The sequence below is a fragment of the Anomaloglossus baeobatrachus genome, chromosome 3 (assembly GCF_048569485.1).
Source record: "Anomaloglossus baeobatrachus isolate aAnoBae1 chromosome 3, aAnoBae1.hap1, whole genome shotgun sequence".
NCBI lineage: Eukaryota > Metazoa > Chordata > Amphibia > Anura > Aromobatidae > Anomaloglossus > Anomaloglossus baeobatrachus.
In genome coordinates this window covers 118,691,625-118,710,305 of record NC_134355.1, presented here as the reverse complement: position 1 = coordinate 118,710,305, position 18,681 = coordinate 118,691,625, and the positions used below count along the sequence as shown (strand labels likewise).

The window sequence follows — 18,681 nt, the reverse complement described above, 5'->3', positions numbered from 1 at the left end:
TACATACAGTATGAGCCCCCACACTGACCCTTACATACAGTATGAGCCCCCCACACAGGCCCTTACATACAGTATGAGCCCCCCACACAGGCCCCTACATACAGTATGAGCCCCCACACATGCCCCTACATACAGTATGAGCCCTCACACAGACCCTTACATACAGTATGAGCCCCCACACAGACCCCTACATACAGAATGAGCCCCCACACAGGCCCCTACATACAGTATGAGCCCCCACACAGGCCCCTACATACAGTATGAGCCCCCACACAGGCCCCTACATACAGTATGAGCCCCCACACAGACCCTTACATACAGTATGAGCCCCCCACACAGGCCCTTACATACAGTATGAGCCCCCCACACAGGCCCCTACATACAGTATGAGCCCCCACACAGGCCCCTACATACAGTATGAGCCCCCACACTGACCCTTACATACAGTATGAGCCCCCCACACAGGCCCTTACATACAGTATGAGCCCCCCACACAGGCCCCTACATACAGTATGAGCCCCCACACAGGCCCCTACATACAGTATGAGCCCTCACACAGACCCTTACATACAGTATGAGCCCCCACACAGGCCCCTACATACAGAATGAGCCCCCACACAGGCCCCTACATACAGTATGAGCCCCCACACAGGCCCCTACATACAGTATGAGCCCCCACACAGGCCCCTACATACAGTATGAGCCCCCACACAGACCCTTACATACAGTATGAGCCCCCCACACAGGCCCCTACATACAGTATGAGCCCCCACACAGGCCCCTACATACAGTATGAGCCCCCACACAGACCCTTACATACAGTATGAGCCCCCCACACAGGCCCCTACATACAGTATGAGCCTTCACACAGACCCTTACATACAGTATGAGCCCCCACACAGGCCCCTACATACAGTATGAGCCCCCACACAGGCCCCTACATACAGTATGAGCGAGCCCCCACAAAGGCCCCTACATACAGTATGAGCCCCCACACAGGCCCCTACATACAGTATGAGCCCCCACACAGGCCCCTACATACAGTATGAGCCCTCACACAGACCCTTACATACAGTATGAGCGCCCACACAGACCCCTACATACAGTATGAGCTCCCACACAGACCCTTACATACAGTATATACAGTATAAACCCACACAGGGCCCCTATATACAGTGTCAGACACACACAACCCTACTATATACAGTATGAGCCCACACACAGTCTTTCTATATACAGTATGAGCCCCACATAGCCCCCAATATACAGTATGAGCCCTCAATAAGCCCATATATACAGTAAGAGCCCCCACGTAGCCTCTTTATACACAGTATGAGCCCCTGTATACATAGTATAAGCCCTCACATAGCACACATGCCCATATAAATAGTTTGGGGTGAAATCCTGATGACAAATTCCCTTTATTAATAATAATAATAATAATAATAATAATTCAGAAACAAATGGAAAAAAAATATTCCAGTGTCAATTCTTTTTCTTTTCATACCTAATTTGATATCAATCGGAGTGTTTGTGTCTACGTCATACTTCCCTTTGCCAGGTACAGGAACACGGAGGGGAATAATTTGTGGTACACATACAGAGCCTGCAGTCATTCTTGATAAGAGCGGACCTGCGGAGATTAATATCAGTTACACGACATTATACACACGACAGGCAAACAGGGTTACAGAGAAACTAAATCCCATATCTCACCTACAGGTACAATGAAACTTATTCCACCCCCATTGCAAATGAGGTTTATTGATAAAATTTACAAACTTTATGCAGTTTGCAATAAACCACTGAAAGAAAAACATATAAATAGCACAACACAACTAATATTACAAAGGGTTTCTCCAAATTCAACCAAATTGCCTCTTGTACTGACTGCTGCTGTCTCAGAATTATTCACCCATAAGACTAAAGGCTACTTTACACACTGCGATATTGGTCCCGATATCGCTAGCGTGGGTACCCGCCCCCATCTGTTGCGCGACACGGGCAAATCGCTGCCCGTGCCGCACAACATCGCCCAGACCCGTCACACATACTTGCCTGCCCGGCGACGTCGCTGTGACCGGCGAACCGCCTCCTTTCTAAGGGGGCGGTCCGTGCGGCGTCACAGCGACGTCACTGAGCGGCCGCCCAATAGCAGCGGAGGGGCGGAGCTGAGCGGGACGTAACATCCCGCCCACCTCCTTCCTTCCGCATAGCGGCCGGGAGGCAGGTAAGGAGAGCTTTCTCGTTCCTGCGGCGTCACACATAGCGATGTGTGCTGCCGCAGGAGCGACGAACTACATCGTTACTGCTGCAGTAACGATAATCGAGAATGGACCCCCATGTCACCGATGAGCGATTTTGCACGTTTTTGCAACGATGCAAAATCACTCATCGGTGTCACACGCAACGGCATCGCTAATGCGGCCGGATGTGCGTCACAAATTCCGTGACCCCAACGAGTTCGCATTAGCGATGTCGTAGCGTGTAAAGCCCCCTTTACCGCGATACACAGGGAGCCGGTCTGTCCTCAACACACGCAGGTTCTGTCATTTACCCGTTACGGGTGTTCCTTGTGCCTCACAGTTACCCTGACAAGATTTCCACTTGGACCTTATTCCTGACGTGCATCCCTACACATACTGGAATACATCCTCTAAATATAAGCGGACGTCCTTTCCCAGACCATAAGTCTGATGTCATACAGGTATCTACCTGGATACTCCTACAGTAGTATCATTAATTTTGATATCTACATTCGCTGATGAGCTTTTTTGCTCCTTCTCACATATATTTATTACAATTTGACATACAGGATACAATGACATATACCCCTTTCATATATGCCAATTACTCTCAGTGACATCTAATTCACGGGATATTGTCATACAGCATTCCTCCCTTGTATGAGGACTACACACGGTGACACATCTGATTCAGGTCCTATTGATTCTTATGACATATTGTGGATACGAGACCCTTTGGGATTCACTGCATTGCACCTCTGATCTTTATCTCACCGTTTTCTGCTGCACACAGACAGTCCTTTGATGAAGACCTTATTGGTCGAAACGTTTCTGTTTGGACTTTTTTTTGTTTGGATTCTCATGTAATAAAGAACCTTTTTGAATCAGAACATCTGTTTTGACATTTTTTGGGGTACTGTGCCGGAGTTCTCTTCTTGCTGCTGGCAATAAGAGAGAGTCTGCCTGAGGGACACGCTGGAGTTATGATTGGGAAGGTGAGGAAAATGGTTATTGCTGCCAGAAGCCCTAAACTTGATTCCATCTTGAAGAGACGTGTTGGTGGAAAACGGGTGGCCGTCAATCAAGCCCCTCGGTAGGGCAACACTTATTTAATGATTGAGCGATTGCTTGAGCTGAAACCCTTTCTTGTAGATATGACCAACCCTCAGGTAACACTAAATGAAGGTCAATGGACACAGGTGGCTGAATTGAAGGAATTGCTTAATCACCCATTTACAGTGACTAAAAATTTCAAGCTGAGGATTTCACTCCTTACATTTTAATAAGGGAGTAGAAGAACTTGCTGTTTTTCCTGTCCCAAAGAGGAGCTTTAATCGCTGATGGCATTTCTGCTTCAATGAAACTGAGAGAAACACAGCTATTAGAAAATAAAATTCTTCTGGCAGCTGAGTATGTGGACCCAAGTCATCTGGATGATCAACAGCTTACTAAACGAAAATAACCTTTGAGAGAGGTAGCAGTTAGGATGAGTGGGCTACAGGATGGCCAAGAGCTAGAGGAATTGGGTCATCCAGGGCTACTGCTGCCGTATCTTCAGCCTCATCAGATGAGGAGTTTAGCTTTGAAAAGTATATGGACAACATGGAGCAACAAAGCGTTGCTGCAAGGAAAAAGATTCTACTCCAATAGCAAATATATTGACCATATTTCAGCAAAATGTTTCATTTGCTCCCAAAGAAGTAGAAGAGTTCAACCGTTCATCAAAACTAAATGCCCAGGGATTGTTGGAGATGTTGCTTGTGTGGTCATCGCTTTGCCGACAACCCAAGTTAGTGTAGTGAGGTTGTTCTCTAGCCTTTAAATAATTAGGTCAGATTTGAGGTCATCTATGAAGGAGGATCTGATGGAGGCAATTCTATTTCTACGAACAAATTCATAGACTGCACAAATGTTATTCATTACGTCTTTGTTGAAAAGTTTTTTTTTCCCACTTACTGCATAGTGTATTGCATATTTACGATTTATTAAAGTTTTTTGTGTTCTAAAGTTGCATTCCAATAAATATATTTTATGTTCTATCTAAACAGCTTATTGTATGATTATAATGATTAAAAGCCTTATGTTACCATTTTACAGTAAATTTATCACTTAAACATGAGCCATGTATGAGGGAGTCGGAGTTGTGCAGTTGGAGCCAGAGTAAATTGAGAAGTCAGAGTCGGAGGTATGGACCAGGGTACACATCGGGTAACCAAGGAACCCTGGTTACGTGTGCCGGGAGCCCGACACTTCCCTGCTTGGCTCCGCTCCCTCCCTGCACTCCGTATGTATATACACACACAATCGCACACACACACACACACACACACAATCGCACGCGCACACACACAATCGCATGCACACACACACACACAATCGCACGCACACACTCTCACACTCACTCACCTGTCCCCCAGCGATGCAGTCCCCGCGGCACTGACGTCCTCAGCCATGGCCCTGCTCGGCTCCACCCACTGCACTCCGCCCTTCGCTCCCGCCCCCCGCACACATTGTCGGCGACCGAACGATCAGCTGATCACCCGGCGGCCGGCTACTGTGAGTGATCGGCTGATCACCCAGTGGCCGGCTACTGTGAGTGATCGGCTGATCACCCGGCGGCGGACTACTGTTAGCGATCAGCTGATCGTTCACAATAGTCTGCCGACGGTAAAACTGTAAAAAAATAACAAAAAAAACCAAAACGAATTGCGTTGTTTTGCAGCATCCGTTGCATCCGTTGTGCCACTATATGCAACACATCCGTTGCATCCGTCACACAACGTAATGCAACGGATGCCGTTCAACGCAAGTGTGAAACTAGCCTTACGGGTGGAGGGAGCCAGAGAGAGCATGCGCAGTGAAATCCAAAGGATTCCGCTACTCAAAAAAACGTTACATGCTGCGTTCTTTCCGCCCGACGCAGCGTCAAAATAACGACACTGCGTCGTCCGGCGGATGCAACGCTGACACTTGCGTTACAGTGCGTCATCCATACAAGTCTATGGAGAATAGCGCAGTGCATTAACGGACTGCGCTATTCTGCATAGTGACGGACTCCGCTGAACGCAAGTGTGAAACTAGCCTTAGGCTAGTTTCACACTTGCGCTATGTTGACGCAAACGGAATCCGTCACTAATGTAGTACAGTTCATTTATTTACAGTGGAAGCGCGTTACTATGGCGCGTGTGTGTGTCATGCAGTACCCGCTTGTGTCCACCCGATGTCACGCTTCCACTGTAAATAAATGAACTGTACTACATTAGTGACGGATTCCGTTTGCGTCAAAATAGCGCAAGTGTGAGTGAGCCCTTACCAACTTCACAGTCCTTGATACAAAAGAAACTCCAATTCTTTTCCAGAGACAGACTTGACTGAATCCTGCTGGAAAAGAGAGTAACCACTTTCTTCCTGGGTCAGCATAGGTGTTGCCAATAGTGAAATATGACCAGGGTTCAGTGATGCCTACAGTGATGTATGGTGGCGGTTTCGTGATGCCTATTGTGAAGCTTGCCTATTGTGGGGCTCGATGATGCCGACAGTGAAGGATGGCGAGGGCCCGGTTATGCCTACAGTGAAGCATTGCCTGGGCTCAGTAATGATGACAATGAAGCATGGTGGGGGCTCTGGAAGATTCTGGAGTGGCCGTTAGCCGCCTTTTTTGGAAATCAAAGAAAATCTTTGGTGGAATTTGAAGAATATGGTTGCAACACACAAGCCCAAAAATATTAATGAGCTTAAGTCCATTGGTCCGGAGGAATAAGATAAGATTCCTCAAGAATGCTGCCAGAACTTGAGGTGTGCCTGTGCTCCACATTTTCAGCAGGTCATAACAGCCAAAGGTGCTGTACTGGGATCAGTGAGCTCTTCACCATCTTTCACAATTGTTAGGCAGATGGTGAGGGGCCGGACATTATTCATCAGGGACTGAAGGAAAAACCTGAACTCGATTATGTAGACAGTGACTTTGGTTGCAGTGTGATGCCGGGGAATAAGGACACATAGGAGCAGCTGAGAACTGAACCGTGACAAGCCTCCAAAAATACAACTGGTTCCAACTGTTTGCGACATGTTTGCTGCTGCGGTCATGGTATCTGTGGGGTCACAACGCAGCCACATTCATTATTATTGTGCTGCGATGTAACTGCAACAGCTAGCGAACGTTGATCGTGCGACTTGTGTCGCGGTCATAGTCCCATATACCGCTAACACTAAGGCCCGGGACTACACGAGACTTTGTCACCAACACAAATCAGCCACAGATGGCTGTGTGCTGCCTCTATATCGGGGTGTAACGCAGGAGAGAGGCGCCAGTGTTGGACCAGTCGGATTTTTGGCAACTGGATGTTGCAGTGGTGTGGCCATATAGGATTGGGCCCTATTTACCTGCATTATGTGGAGATGGCGCTGCAGGACCGGCATCCTCTAAAAGGTGTTATCAAGAAGAAACGAGCAGTGGGCAATGGTCAGGATGGACGGATATTTCCTGAGGTCATTGTACAAAGATTACCAAGAAGAAGGAAAAAGGTTACATAGTCCTGTGCCACAGACACCAGGACTACTAGGGAGAAGGAAAAAGGACACATAGTCCTGTGCCACAAACACTAGGACTACCAGAGAGAAGGAAAAAGGACACATAGTCCTGTGCCACAAACACTAGGACTACCAGGGAGAAGGAAAAAGGACACATAGTCCTGTGCCACAAACACTAGGACTACCAGGGAGAAGGAAAAAGGACACATAGTCCTGTGCCACAAACACTAGGACTACCAGGGAGAAGGAAAAAGGACACATAGTCCTGTGCCACAAACACTAGGACTACCAGGGAGAAGGAAAAAGGACACATAGTCCTGTGCCACAAACACTAGGACTACCAGGGAGAAGGAAAAAGGACACATAGTCCTGTGCCACAAACACCAGTACTACCAGGGAGAAGGAAAAAGGACACATAGTCCTGTGCCACAAACACCGGGACTACCAGGGAGAAGGAAAAAGGACACATAGTCCTGTGCCACAAATACCAGGACTACCAGGGAGAAAGAAAAAGGACACATAGTCCTGTGCCACAAACACCAGGACTACCAGGGAGAAAAAAAGACACATAGTCCTGTGCCACAAACACCAGAACTACCAGGGAGAAGGAAAAAGGACACATAGTCCTGTGCCACAAACACTAGGACTACCAGGGAGAAGGAAAAAGGACACATAGTCCTGTGCCACAAACACTAGGACTACCAGGGAGAAGGAAAAAGGACACATAGTCCTGTGCCACAAACACCAGTACTACCAGGGAGAAGGAAAAAGGACACATAGTCCTGTGCCACAAACACCAGTACTACCAGGGAGAAGGAAAAAGGACACATAGTCCTGTGCCACAAACACCAGGACTACCAGGGAGAGAGAAAAAGGACACATAGTCCTGTGCCACAAACACCAGGACTACCAGGGAGAAAAAAAGACACATAGTCCTGTGCCACAAACACCAGAACTACCAGGGAGAAGGAAAAAGGACACATAGTCCTGTGCCACAAACACTAGGACTACCAGGGAGAAGGAAAAAGGACACATAGTCCTGTGCCACAAACACTAGGACTACCAGGGAGAAGGAAAAAGGACACATAGTCCTGTGCCACAAACACCAGAACTACCAGGGAGAAGGAAAAAGGACACATAGTCCTGTGCCACAAACACCAGGACTACCAGGGAGAAAGAAAAAGGACACATAGTCCTGTGCCACAAACACCAGGACTACCAGGGAGAAAAAAAGACACATAGTCCTGTGCCACAAACACCAGAACTACCAGGGAGAAGGAAAAAGGACACATAGTCCTGTGCCACAGACACCAGGACTACCAGGGAGAAGGAAAAAGGACACATAGTCCTGTGCCACAGACACCAGGACTACCAGGGAGAAAAAAAGACACATAGTCCTGTGCCACAGACACCAGGACTACCAGGGAGAAGGAAAAAGGACACATAGTCCTGTGCCACAGACACCAGAACTACCAGGGAGAAGGAAAAAGGACACATAGTCCTGTGCCACAGACACCAGGACTACCAGGGAGAATGAAAAAGACACATAGTCCTGTGCCACAAACACCAGAACTACCAGGAGAAGAAAAAAGGACACATAGTCCTGTGCCACAAACACCAGGACTACCAGGGAGAAAAAAAGACACATAGTCCTGTGCCACAGACACCAGAACTACCAGGGAGAAAAAAAGACACATAGTCCTGTGCCACAGACACCAGGACTACCAGGTAGAAGGAAAAAAGGACACATAGTCCTGTGCCACAGACACCAGAACTACCAGGGAGAAGGAAAAAGGACACATAGTCCTGTGCCACAGACACCAGAACTACCAGGGAGAAGGAAAAAGGACACATAGTCCTGTGCCACAGACACCAGAACTACCAGGGAGAAGGAAAAAGGACACATAGTCCTGTGCCACAGACACCAGGACTACCAGGGAGAATGAAAAAGGTCACATAGTCCTGTGCCACAGACACCGGGACTACCAGGGAGAAGGAAAAAGGTCACATAGTCCTGTGCCACAGACACCAGGACTACCAGGGAGAAGGAAAGAGGACACATAGTCCTGTGCCACAAACACCAGGACTACCAGGGAGAAGGAAAAAGGACACATAGTCCTGTGCCACAGACACCAGGACTACCAGGGAGAAAGAAAAAGGACACATAGTCCTGTGCCACAGACACTAGGACTACCAGGGAGAAAGAAAAAGGACACATAGTCCTGTGCCACAGACACCAGGACTACCAGGGAGAAGGAAAAAGGACACATAGTCCTGTGCCACAAACACCAGAACTACCAGGGAGAAGGAAAAAGGACACATAGTCCTGTGCCACAAACACCAGGACTACCAGGGAGAAGGAAAAAGGTCACATAGTCCTGTGCCACAGACACCAGGACTACCAGGGAGAAAGAAAAAGGACACATAGTCCTGTGCCACAGACACTAGGACTACCAGGGAGAAAGAAAAAGGACACATAGTCCTGTGCCACAAACACCAGAACTACCAGGGAGAAGGAAAAAGGACACATAGTCCTGTGCCACAAACACCAGGACTACCAGGGAGAAGGAAAAAGGTCACATAGTCCTGTGCCACAGACACCAGGACTACCAGGGAGAAAGAAAAAGGACACATAGTCCTGTGCCACAGACACTAGGACTACCAGGGAGAAAGAAAAAGGTCACATAGTCCTGTGCCACAGACACCAGGACTACCAGGGAGAAGGAAAAAGGACACATAGTCCTGTGCCACAGACACCAGAACTACCAGGGAGAAGGAAAAAGGACACATAGTCCTGTGCCACAAACACCAGGACTACCAGGGAGAAGGAAAAAGGACACATAGTCCTGTGCCACAAACACCAGAACTACCAGGGAGAAGGAAAAAGGACACATAGTCCTGTGCCACAAACACCAGGACTACCAGGGAGAAGGAAAAAGGTCACATAGTCCTGTGCCACAGACACCAGGACTACCAGGGAGAAAGAAAAAGGACACATAGTCCTGTGCCACAGACACTAGGACTACCAGGGAGAAAGAAAAAGGTCACATAGTCCTGTGCCACAGACACCAGGACTACCAGGGAGAAGGAAAAAGGACACATAGTCCTGTGCCACAGACACCAGAACTACCAGGGAGAAGGAAAAAGGACACATAGTCCTGTGCCACAAACACCAGAACTACCAGGGAGAAGGAAAAAGGACACATAGTCCTGTGCCACAAACACCAGAACTACCAGGGAGAAGGAAAAAGGACACATAGTCCTGTGCCACAAACACCAGGACTACCAGGGAGAAGGAAAAAGGTCACATAGTCCTGTGCCACAGACACCAGGACTACCAGGGAGAAAGAAAAAGGACACATAGTCCTGTGCCACAAACACTAGGACTACCAGGGAGAAAGAAAAAGGTCACATAGTCCTGTGCCACAGACACCAGGACTACCAGGGAGAAGGAAAAAGGACACATAGTCCTGTGCCACAGACACTAGGACTACCAGGGAGAAAGAAAAAGGTCACATAGTCCTGTGCCACAAACACCAGAACTACCAGGGAGAAGGAAAAAGGACACATAGTCCTGTGCCACAGACACCAGAACTACCAGGGAGAAGGAAAAAGGACACATAGTCCTGTGCCACAGACACCAGAACTACCAGGGAGAAGGAAAAAGGACACATAGTCCTGTGCCACAGACACCAGGACTACCAGGGAGAAGGAAAAAAGTCACATAGTCCTGTGCCACAGACACTAGGACTACCAGGGAGAAGGAAAAAAGTCACATAGTCCTGTGCCACAGACACTAGGACTACCAGGGAGAAGGAAAAAAGTCACATAGTCCTGTGCCACAGACACCAGAACTACCAGGGAGAAGGAAAAAGGACACATAGTCCTGTGCCACAAACACCAGGACTACCAGGGAGAAGGAAAAAGGACACATAGTCCTGTGCCACAAACACCAGAACTACCAGGGAGAAGGAAAAAGGACACATAGTCCTGTGCCACAAACACCAGGACTACCAGGGAGAAAGAAAAAGGACACATAGTCCTGTGCCACAGACACTAGGACTACCAGGGAGAAAGAAAAAGGTCACATAGTCCTGTGCCACAGACACCAGGACTACCAGGGAGAAGGAAAAAGGACACATAGTCCTGTGCCACAGACACCAGAACTACCAGGGAGAAGGAAAAAGGACACATAGTCCTGTGCCACAAACACCAGAACTACCAGGGAGAAGGAAAAAGGACACATAGTCCTGTGCCACAAACACCAGGACTACCAGGGAGAAGGAAAAAGGTCACATAGTCCTGTGCCACAGACACCAGGACTACCAGGGAGAAAGAAAAAGGACACATAGTCCTGTGCCACAAACACTAGGACTACCAGGGAGAAAGAAAAAGGTCACATAGTCCTGTGCCACAGACACCAGGACTACCAGGGAGAAGGAAAAAGGACACATAGTCCTGTGCCACAGACACTAGGACTACCAGGGAGAAAGAAAAAGGTCACATAGTCCTGTGCCACAAACACCAGAACTACCAGGGAGAAGGAAAAAGGACACATAGTCCTGTGCCACAGACACCAGAACTACCAGGGAGAAGGAAAAAGGACACATAGTCCTGTGCCACAGACACCAGAACTACCAGGGAGAAGGAAAAAGGACACATAGTCCTGTGCCACAGACACCAGGACTACCAGGGAGAAAGAAAAAAGTCACATAGTCCTGTGCCACAGACACTAGGACTACCAGGGAGAAGGAAAAAAGTCACATAGTCCTGTGCCACAGACACTAGGACTACCAGGGAGAAGGAAAAAAGTCACATAGTCCTGTGCCACAAACACTAGGACTACCAGGGAGAAGATCTAACATGTGAGATGATATTATTATCGTCCGATAATTGGGGAGAACTGTCAGGATCTAACAATCACATCTCTATGGCCGGGTATAGGAGAACCATCACCCCCCGCCCCGCTCCCGGCCCCTTACCGGCTGTACACACCGCAGCGCTGGGCACTGGCCTCCGGTCTCCGGGCTGTCCGAGTCCAGTTACTATAGACGCTTCTCCCGGCGGAGCCCGCACCTTGTCAGGACGGAGCCCTGTGATTGGCACGTTCCCGTTGCCTTAGTAACCAAAGATGCGAAACATTTCTCCGCCCTGCATTCACAGAACGGAAGGAAAAGAAGAAGAGGGAAGCCCTCGGCCCGCCATCTTTAATAATGGCAGAGGCCTCTTATGTATAATATAAAGATAACTGTATAGGAATATGGCTTTGTGGTAAAAATTAAAGAGAAAATGTTCTGTTTTTACCTTTTATAGAATTGTATTATAAAAGGTTATCTACTTGCCCATAAACAATATGTCTGACAGAGAGTCAGATTGCGCTGCGCAGGCGCAGAGTAGAGAGTGTGGAAGCTTGGAGCTCTGGAGTTCGGCTGCGTGGAATATCCCGGAGAAGTGCGGGGAGATGGCGGAGGCGAAAGTGAAGCAGGAGGGCGGAGAGGCGGCTGAGATAGAGAACAGGTGCTGCTGCGGCCCCGCTGGAATACCTTAGTGACCTGCTGTACTCCTTACTGACGTATTGTACTCCTTACTGACATGCTGTACTCCTTACTGACATGCTGTACTCCTTACTGACCTGCTGTACTCCTTACTGACCTGCTGTACTCCTTACTGACCTGCTGTACTCCTTACTGACCTGCTGTACTCCTTACTGACCTGCTGTACTCCTTACTGACATGCTGTACTCCTTACTGACATGCTGTACTCCTTACTGACCTGCTGTACTCCTTACTGACATGCTGTACTCCTTACTGACATGCTGTACTCCTTACTGACCTGCTGTACTCCTTACTGACGTATTGTACTCCTTACTGACATGCTGTACTCCTTACTGACCTGCTGCACTCCTTACTGACCTGCTGTACTCCTTACTGACCTGCTGTACTCCTTACTGACCTGCTGTACTCCTTACTGACCTGCTGTACTCCTTACTGACCTGCTGTACTCCTTACTGACCTGCTGTACTCCTTACTGACCTGCTGTACTCCTTACTGACCTGCTGTACTCCTTACTGACCTGCTGTACTCCTTACTGACCTGCTGTACTCCTTACTGACCTGCTGTACTCCTTACTGACATGCTGTACTCCTTACTGACCTGCTGCACTCCTTACTGACCTGCTGCACTCCTTACTGACCTGCTGCACTCCTTACTGACCTGCTGCACTCCTTACTGACCTGCTGCACTCCTTACTGACCTGCTGCACTCCTTACTGACCTGCTGCACTCCTTACTGACCTGCTGCACTCCTTACTGACCTGCTGCACTCCTTACTGACCTGCTGCACTCCTTACTGACCTGCTGCACTCCTTACTGACCTGCTGCACTCCTTACTGACCTGCTGCACTCCTTACTGACCTGCTGCACTCCTTACTGACCTGCTGCACTCCTTACTGACCTGCTGCACTCCTTACTGACCTGCTGCACTCCTTACTGACCTGCTGCACTCCTTACTGACCTGCTGCACTCCTTACTGACCTGCTGCACTCCTTACTGACCTGCTGCACTCCTTACTGACCTGCTGCACTCCTTACTGACCTGCTGCACTCCTTACTGACCTGCTGCACTCCTTACTGACCTGCTGCACTCCTTACTGACATGCTGCACTCCTTACTGACATGCTGCACTCCTTACTGACATGCTGCACTCCTTACTGACATGCTGCACTCCTTACTGACATGCTGCACTCCTTACTGACATGCTGCACTCCTTACTGACATGCTGCACTCCTTACTGACATGCTGCACTCCTTACTGACATGCTGCACTCCTTACTGACATGCTGCACTCCTTACTGACATGCTGCACTCCTTACTGACATGCTGCACTCCTTACTGACATGCTGCACTCCTTACTGACATGCTGCACTCCTTACTGACATGCTGCACTCCTTACTGACATGCTGCACTCCTTACTGACATGCTGCACTCCTTACTGACATGCTGCACTCCTTACTGACATGCTGCACTCCTTACTGACATGCTGCACTCCTTACTAACATGCTGCACTCCTTACTAACATGCTGCACTCCTTACTAACATGCTGCACTCCTTACTAACATGCTGCACTCCTTACTAACATGCTGTATTTTTTACTGACGTGTTGTACTCTTCCCTGACGTGTTGTACTCTTCCCTGACGTGTTGTACTCTTCCCTGACGTGTTGTACTCTTCCCTGACGTGTTGTACTCTTCCCTGACGTGTTGTACTCTTCCCTGACGTGTTGTACTCTTCCCTGACGTGTTGTACTCTTCCCTGACGTGTTGTACTCTTCCCTGACGTGTTGTACTCTTCCCTGACGTGTTGTACTCTTCCCTGACGTGTTGTACTCTTCCCTGACGTGTTGTACTCTTCCCTGACGTGTTGTACTCTTCCCTGACGTGTTGTACTCTTCCCTGACGTGTTGTACTCTTCCCTGACGTGCTGTACTCTTCCCTGACGTGCTGTACTCTTCCCTGACGTGCTGTACTCTTCCCTGACGTGCTGTACTCTTCCCTGACGTGCTGTACTCTTCCCTGACGTGCTGTACTCTTCCCTGACGTGCTGTACTCTTCCCTGACGTGCTGTACTCTTCCCTGACGTGCTGTACTCTTCCCTGACGTGCTGTACTCTTCCCTGACGTGCTGTACTCTTCCCTGACGTGCTGTACTCTTCCCTGACGTGCTGTACTCCTCCCTGACGTGCTGTACTCTTCCCTGACGTGCTGTACTCTTCCCTGACGTGCTGTACTCCTCTTTGACGTGCTGTACTCCTCTTTGACGTGCTGTACTCCTCTTTGACGTGCTGTACTCCTCTTTGACGTGCTGTACTCCTCTTTGACGTGCTGTACTCCTCTTTGACGTGCTGTACTCCTCTTTGACGTGCTGTACTCCTCTTTGACGTGCTGTACTCCTCTTTGACGTGCTGTACTCCTCTTTGACGTGCTGTACTCCTCTTTGACGTGCTGTACTCCTCTTTGACGTGCTGTACTCCTCTTTGACGTGCTGTACTCCTCTTTGACGTGCTGTACTCCTCTTTGACGTGCTGTACTCCTCTTTGACGTGCTGTACTCCTCTTTGACGTGCTGTACTCCTCTTTGACGTGCTGTACTCCTCTTTGACGTGCTGTACTCCTCTTTGACGTGCTGTACTCCTCTTTGACGTGCTGTACTCCTCTTTGACGTGCTGTACTCCTCTTTGACGTGCTGTACTCCTCTTTGACGTGCTGTACTCCTCTTTGACGTGCTGTACTCCTCTTTGACGTGCTGTACTCCTCTTTGACGTGCTGTACTCCTCTTTGACGTGCTGTACTCCTCCCTGACGTGCTGTACTCCTCCCTGACGTGCTGTACTCCTCCCTGACGTGCTGTACTCCTCCCTGACGTGCTGTACTCCTCCCTGACGTGCTGTATTCTTTACTGATGTGCTGTACTCCTCCCTGATGTGCTGTACTCCTCCCTGACGTGCTGTACTCCTCCCTGACGTGTTGTACTTACTCCTTATTGACTTGCCGCTCTCCTTACTGATTTGCCGCCGTCCTTACATTCTGCACTCTCTTCTGACATGCTGTACTTTTTTTCTGACTTCTGTACTTTTTTTTTACTGACCTGCTGCACTCCTTACTGATCTGTTGTACTCCTTGCTCACCACTTCCACTCCTTACTGACATGCTGTACTTATAGACTTGCCGCACTCCCTGCTGTACCTACTGACCCGCCGCGCTCCTTACTGACCTGCTGTACTTAGTGATACACTGTACTCCTTACTGACATGCTGTACTTAGTGATACACTGTACTCCTTACTGACATGCTGTACTTAGTGATACACTGTACTCCTTACTGACATGCTGTACTTAGTGATACACTGAACTCCTTACTGACATGCTGCACTTAGTGATACACTGAACTCCTTACTGACATGCTGCACTTAGTGATACACTGCACTCCTTACTGACATGCTGCACTTAGTGATACACTACTCCTTACTGACCTGCTGTACTTAGTGATACACTGTACTCCTTACTGACATGCTGTACTTAGTGATACACTGCACTCCTTACTGACATGCTGTACTTAGTGATACACTGCACTCCTTACTGACATGCTGTACTTAGTGATACACTGCAATCCTTACTGACATGCTGTACTTAGTGATACACTGCACTCCTTACTGACATGCTGTACTTAGTGATACACTGCACTCCTTACTGACATGCTGTACTTAGTGATACACTGCACTCCTTACTGACATGCTGTACTTAGTGATACACTGCACTCCTTACTGACCTGCTGTACTTAGTGATACACTGTACTCCTTACTGACCTGCTGTACTTAGTGATACACTGCACTCCTTACTGACATGCTGTACTTAGTGATACACTGTACTCCTTACTGACCTGCTGTACTTAGTGATACACTGCACTCCTTACTGACATGCTGTACTTAGTGATACACTGTACTCCTTACTGACCTGCTGTACTTAGTGATACACTGCACTCCTTACTGACATGCTGTACTTAGTGATACACTGCACTCCTTACTGACCTGCTGTACTTAGTGATACACTGCACTCCTTACTGACATGCTGTACTTAGTGATACACTGCACTCCTTACTGACATGCTGTACTTAGTGATACAATGCACTCCTTACTGACATGCTGTACTTAGTGATACACTGCACTCCTTACTGACCTGCTGTACTTAGTGATACACTGCACTCCTTACTGACATGCTGTACTTAGTGATACACTGTACTCCTTACTGACCTGCTGTACTTAGTGATACACTGCACTCCTTACTGACCTGCTGTACTTGGTGATACACTGCACTCCTTACTGACCTGCTGTACTTGGTGATACACTGCACTCCTTACTGACCTGCTGTACTTAGTGATACACTGCACTCCTTACTGACATGCTGTACTTGGTGATACACTGCACTCCTTACTGACATGCTGTACTTGGTGATACACTGCACTCCTTACTGACCTGCTGTACTTAGTGATACACTGCACTCCTTACTGACATGCTGTACTTAGTGATACACTGCACTCCTTACTGACATGCTGTACTTAGTGATACACTGCACTCCTTACTGACATGCTGTACTTAGTGATACACTGCACTCCTTACTGACCTGCTGTACTTAGTGATACACTGTACTCCTTACTGACATGCTGTTAGGGTCACACTTGAAGTGTGCAGGTGACCTCTTTATGTTCATTGACATTCATTCTGGTGTTTATATTTTGGGTTGTTGAATTATTTTTGTGCATTATTAACCCTTGCTGGAGCACAGAAAAGCAACTTTGATAAACTGATACTAATAAGTTACTGAAGTAACTTACCAGCTCATAATCCCGCCTTGCTGACCCACCGCACGCCCTCAGCAGACCCCCGACCACAGAGGACTGTGCCCAATCTGGGATTATGGCACTTTCTTAGCAGAAACCATGGATGACTGATCGCTTAGAAAACATCCATCAGATCTCGGTAATGGCCGGCTTTCTACGTTCACGTTTCGTTTTTAGATTCCATTTTTGAGGAACAGAGAAATGAAATAATATTAAGGACAGACATGCCCCGTACCTGGTGGAAAGTGCCGCAGAGGCGCCCACTAGTTATCATGGGGTCCATCTGGGTTCCTTCATGTCCGTGTTTAGAAAGGAAGAGAATATTGTGTGTTGTGCTCTTTGCTCTGTTATGATCATGGACAGATAACAGACCCGGTTACACTTTAATTGTGGAAATCATTAGAGGGAGTCTGTCAGCAGGTTTTGGCTACCTCATCTGAGAGCAACAGATCCTGATTCCAATGATGTATCTGACACGCCCACGGGGGTCTTGGGGATTACTCGTCACCAGGCCGGTGTAGAGGGGTGTGGGACGTCACAGCTGGCCTGGCCCGGTTCCGTGACCCCGGCGGTGTCAATAAAGATGGAGGGGTTATTTACAGGGGAGGATGGAGTTTGTCTTCGTGACGCCACCTGTGGTATGTGGCCAAATATAGGAGCCTCCGCTGCGGGGGTGTCTCCTGGGGCAGGTGGTGATGCAGCTGGTTGGTGCAGCTCTCCACAGGTAGAGCGGAGGCCCCAGGGATGTTGGGAGTAGTAGTGGTCTTTGCTGCGGAGCGCAGGGTCAGAGGCAGCGAAGAAATGGAGCGACACAGGAGTTGCAATCAAAGTTCTTTTTTCTCACTGAGATGTCACCGGCTTTGGACTGCCGGACTCCGCTGTCATGGGCTCCAGTTGATCCTGGATAGTTCAAAGGTCAGAACCGGCGATTTTCTCTGTGAGTCCACTGTGTGGTGTGAGTCCCTGCGGCCTGAAGCCACGCGGGGACCGGAGTGCTTGATTGGACCCCGCTCCTGTCCCATATAGCAGGCAGCGCGAGTCCGTTACTGGTGCCGCCCTTTTGGTCACGACTCCTGGCTCTATGTGGTGCTGTTCCCTGGGCTCTTTGCGTGGGCCAGAAGACTTGAAATCCTCTACCCAGCGTATTCTGCTGGCGGGACGTGCAGTGTCCACCAGCCTAGAGCTCCGCACCCTGTTCTCTGTGTGCCCGCTCCTGAGGGGGCTATGGTGCATCCCTCTCCTCAGCGACCGTGTTCTCCTACGCCTCACTGGTTCTGTATCTGTCACCATCCGGTGTCCGCGTCTACCTAAATGTGTGTGTGTCGCCTTGCTCCCCTGTGACAAGCTCCCCCCTCCTCCCTCCCCGGGTTCCTGAACTAGTGAGCAGAGGGTCCACTACATTAGTGATGGCCACCCTCCAATGTCTCTACCCCAGCCCGGTCCCAGTGAGTGGGCATAACTGTGTATTTTGGGTGTGTGGTTGTGGTGACCTCCTCCTTACTTGAGATGAATACAGCACCTT

The 18,681-nt window shown here is 48.9% G+C and overlaps 2 protein-coding genes across 3 annotated transcripts in view; one reads left to right on the top strand and one right to left on the bottom strand.

The window, feature by feature from the left end:
* DZANK1 (double zinc ribbon and ankyrin repeat domains 1) overlaps window positions 1-11,901 on the bottom strand; it is a 116,656-nt gene extending 104,755 nt beyond the window's left edge. The window contains exons 1-2 of one of the 2 annotated variants that reach the window (XM_075338106.1): window positions 11,759-11,901; window positions 1,508-1,633 (exon numbers count right to left, since the gene is read on the bottom strand). In XM_075338106.1, the coding sequence (XP_075194221.1) occupies window positions 1,508-1,616 (109 nt within the window). In that variant the 5' untranslated portion in view covers window positions 1,617-1,633; window positions 11,759-11,901. The remainder of the gene's footprint in view (window positions 1-1,507; window positions 1,634-11,758) is intronic. The other variant, XM_075338107.1, reaches the window with a different exon arrangement.
* Window positions 11,902-12,165: 264 nt separating this feature from the next.
* Window positions 12,166-18,681, top strand: part of POLR3F (RNA polymerase III subunit F) — a 47,950-nt gene continuing 41,434 nt past the window's right edge. The window contains exon 1 of the mRNA XM_075338105.1: window positions 12,166-12,293. Coding sequence (XP_075194220.1) covers window positions 12,238-12,293 — 56 coding nt within the window. The 5' untranslated portion in view covers window positions 12,166-12,237. The remainder of the gene's footprint in view (window positions 12,294-18,681) is intronic.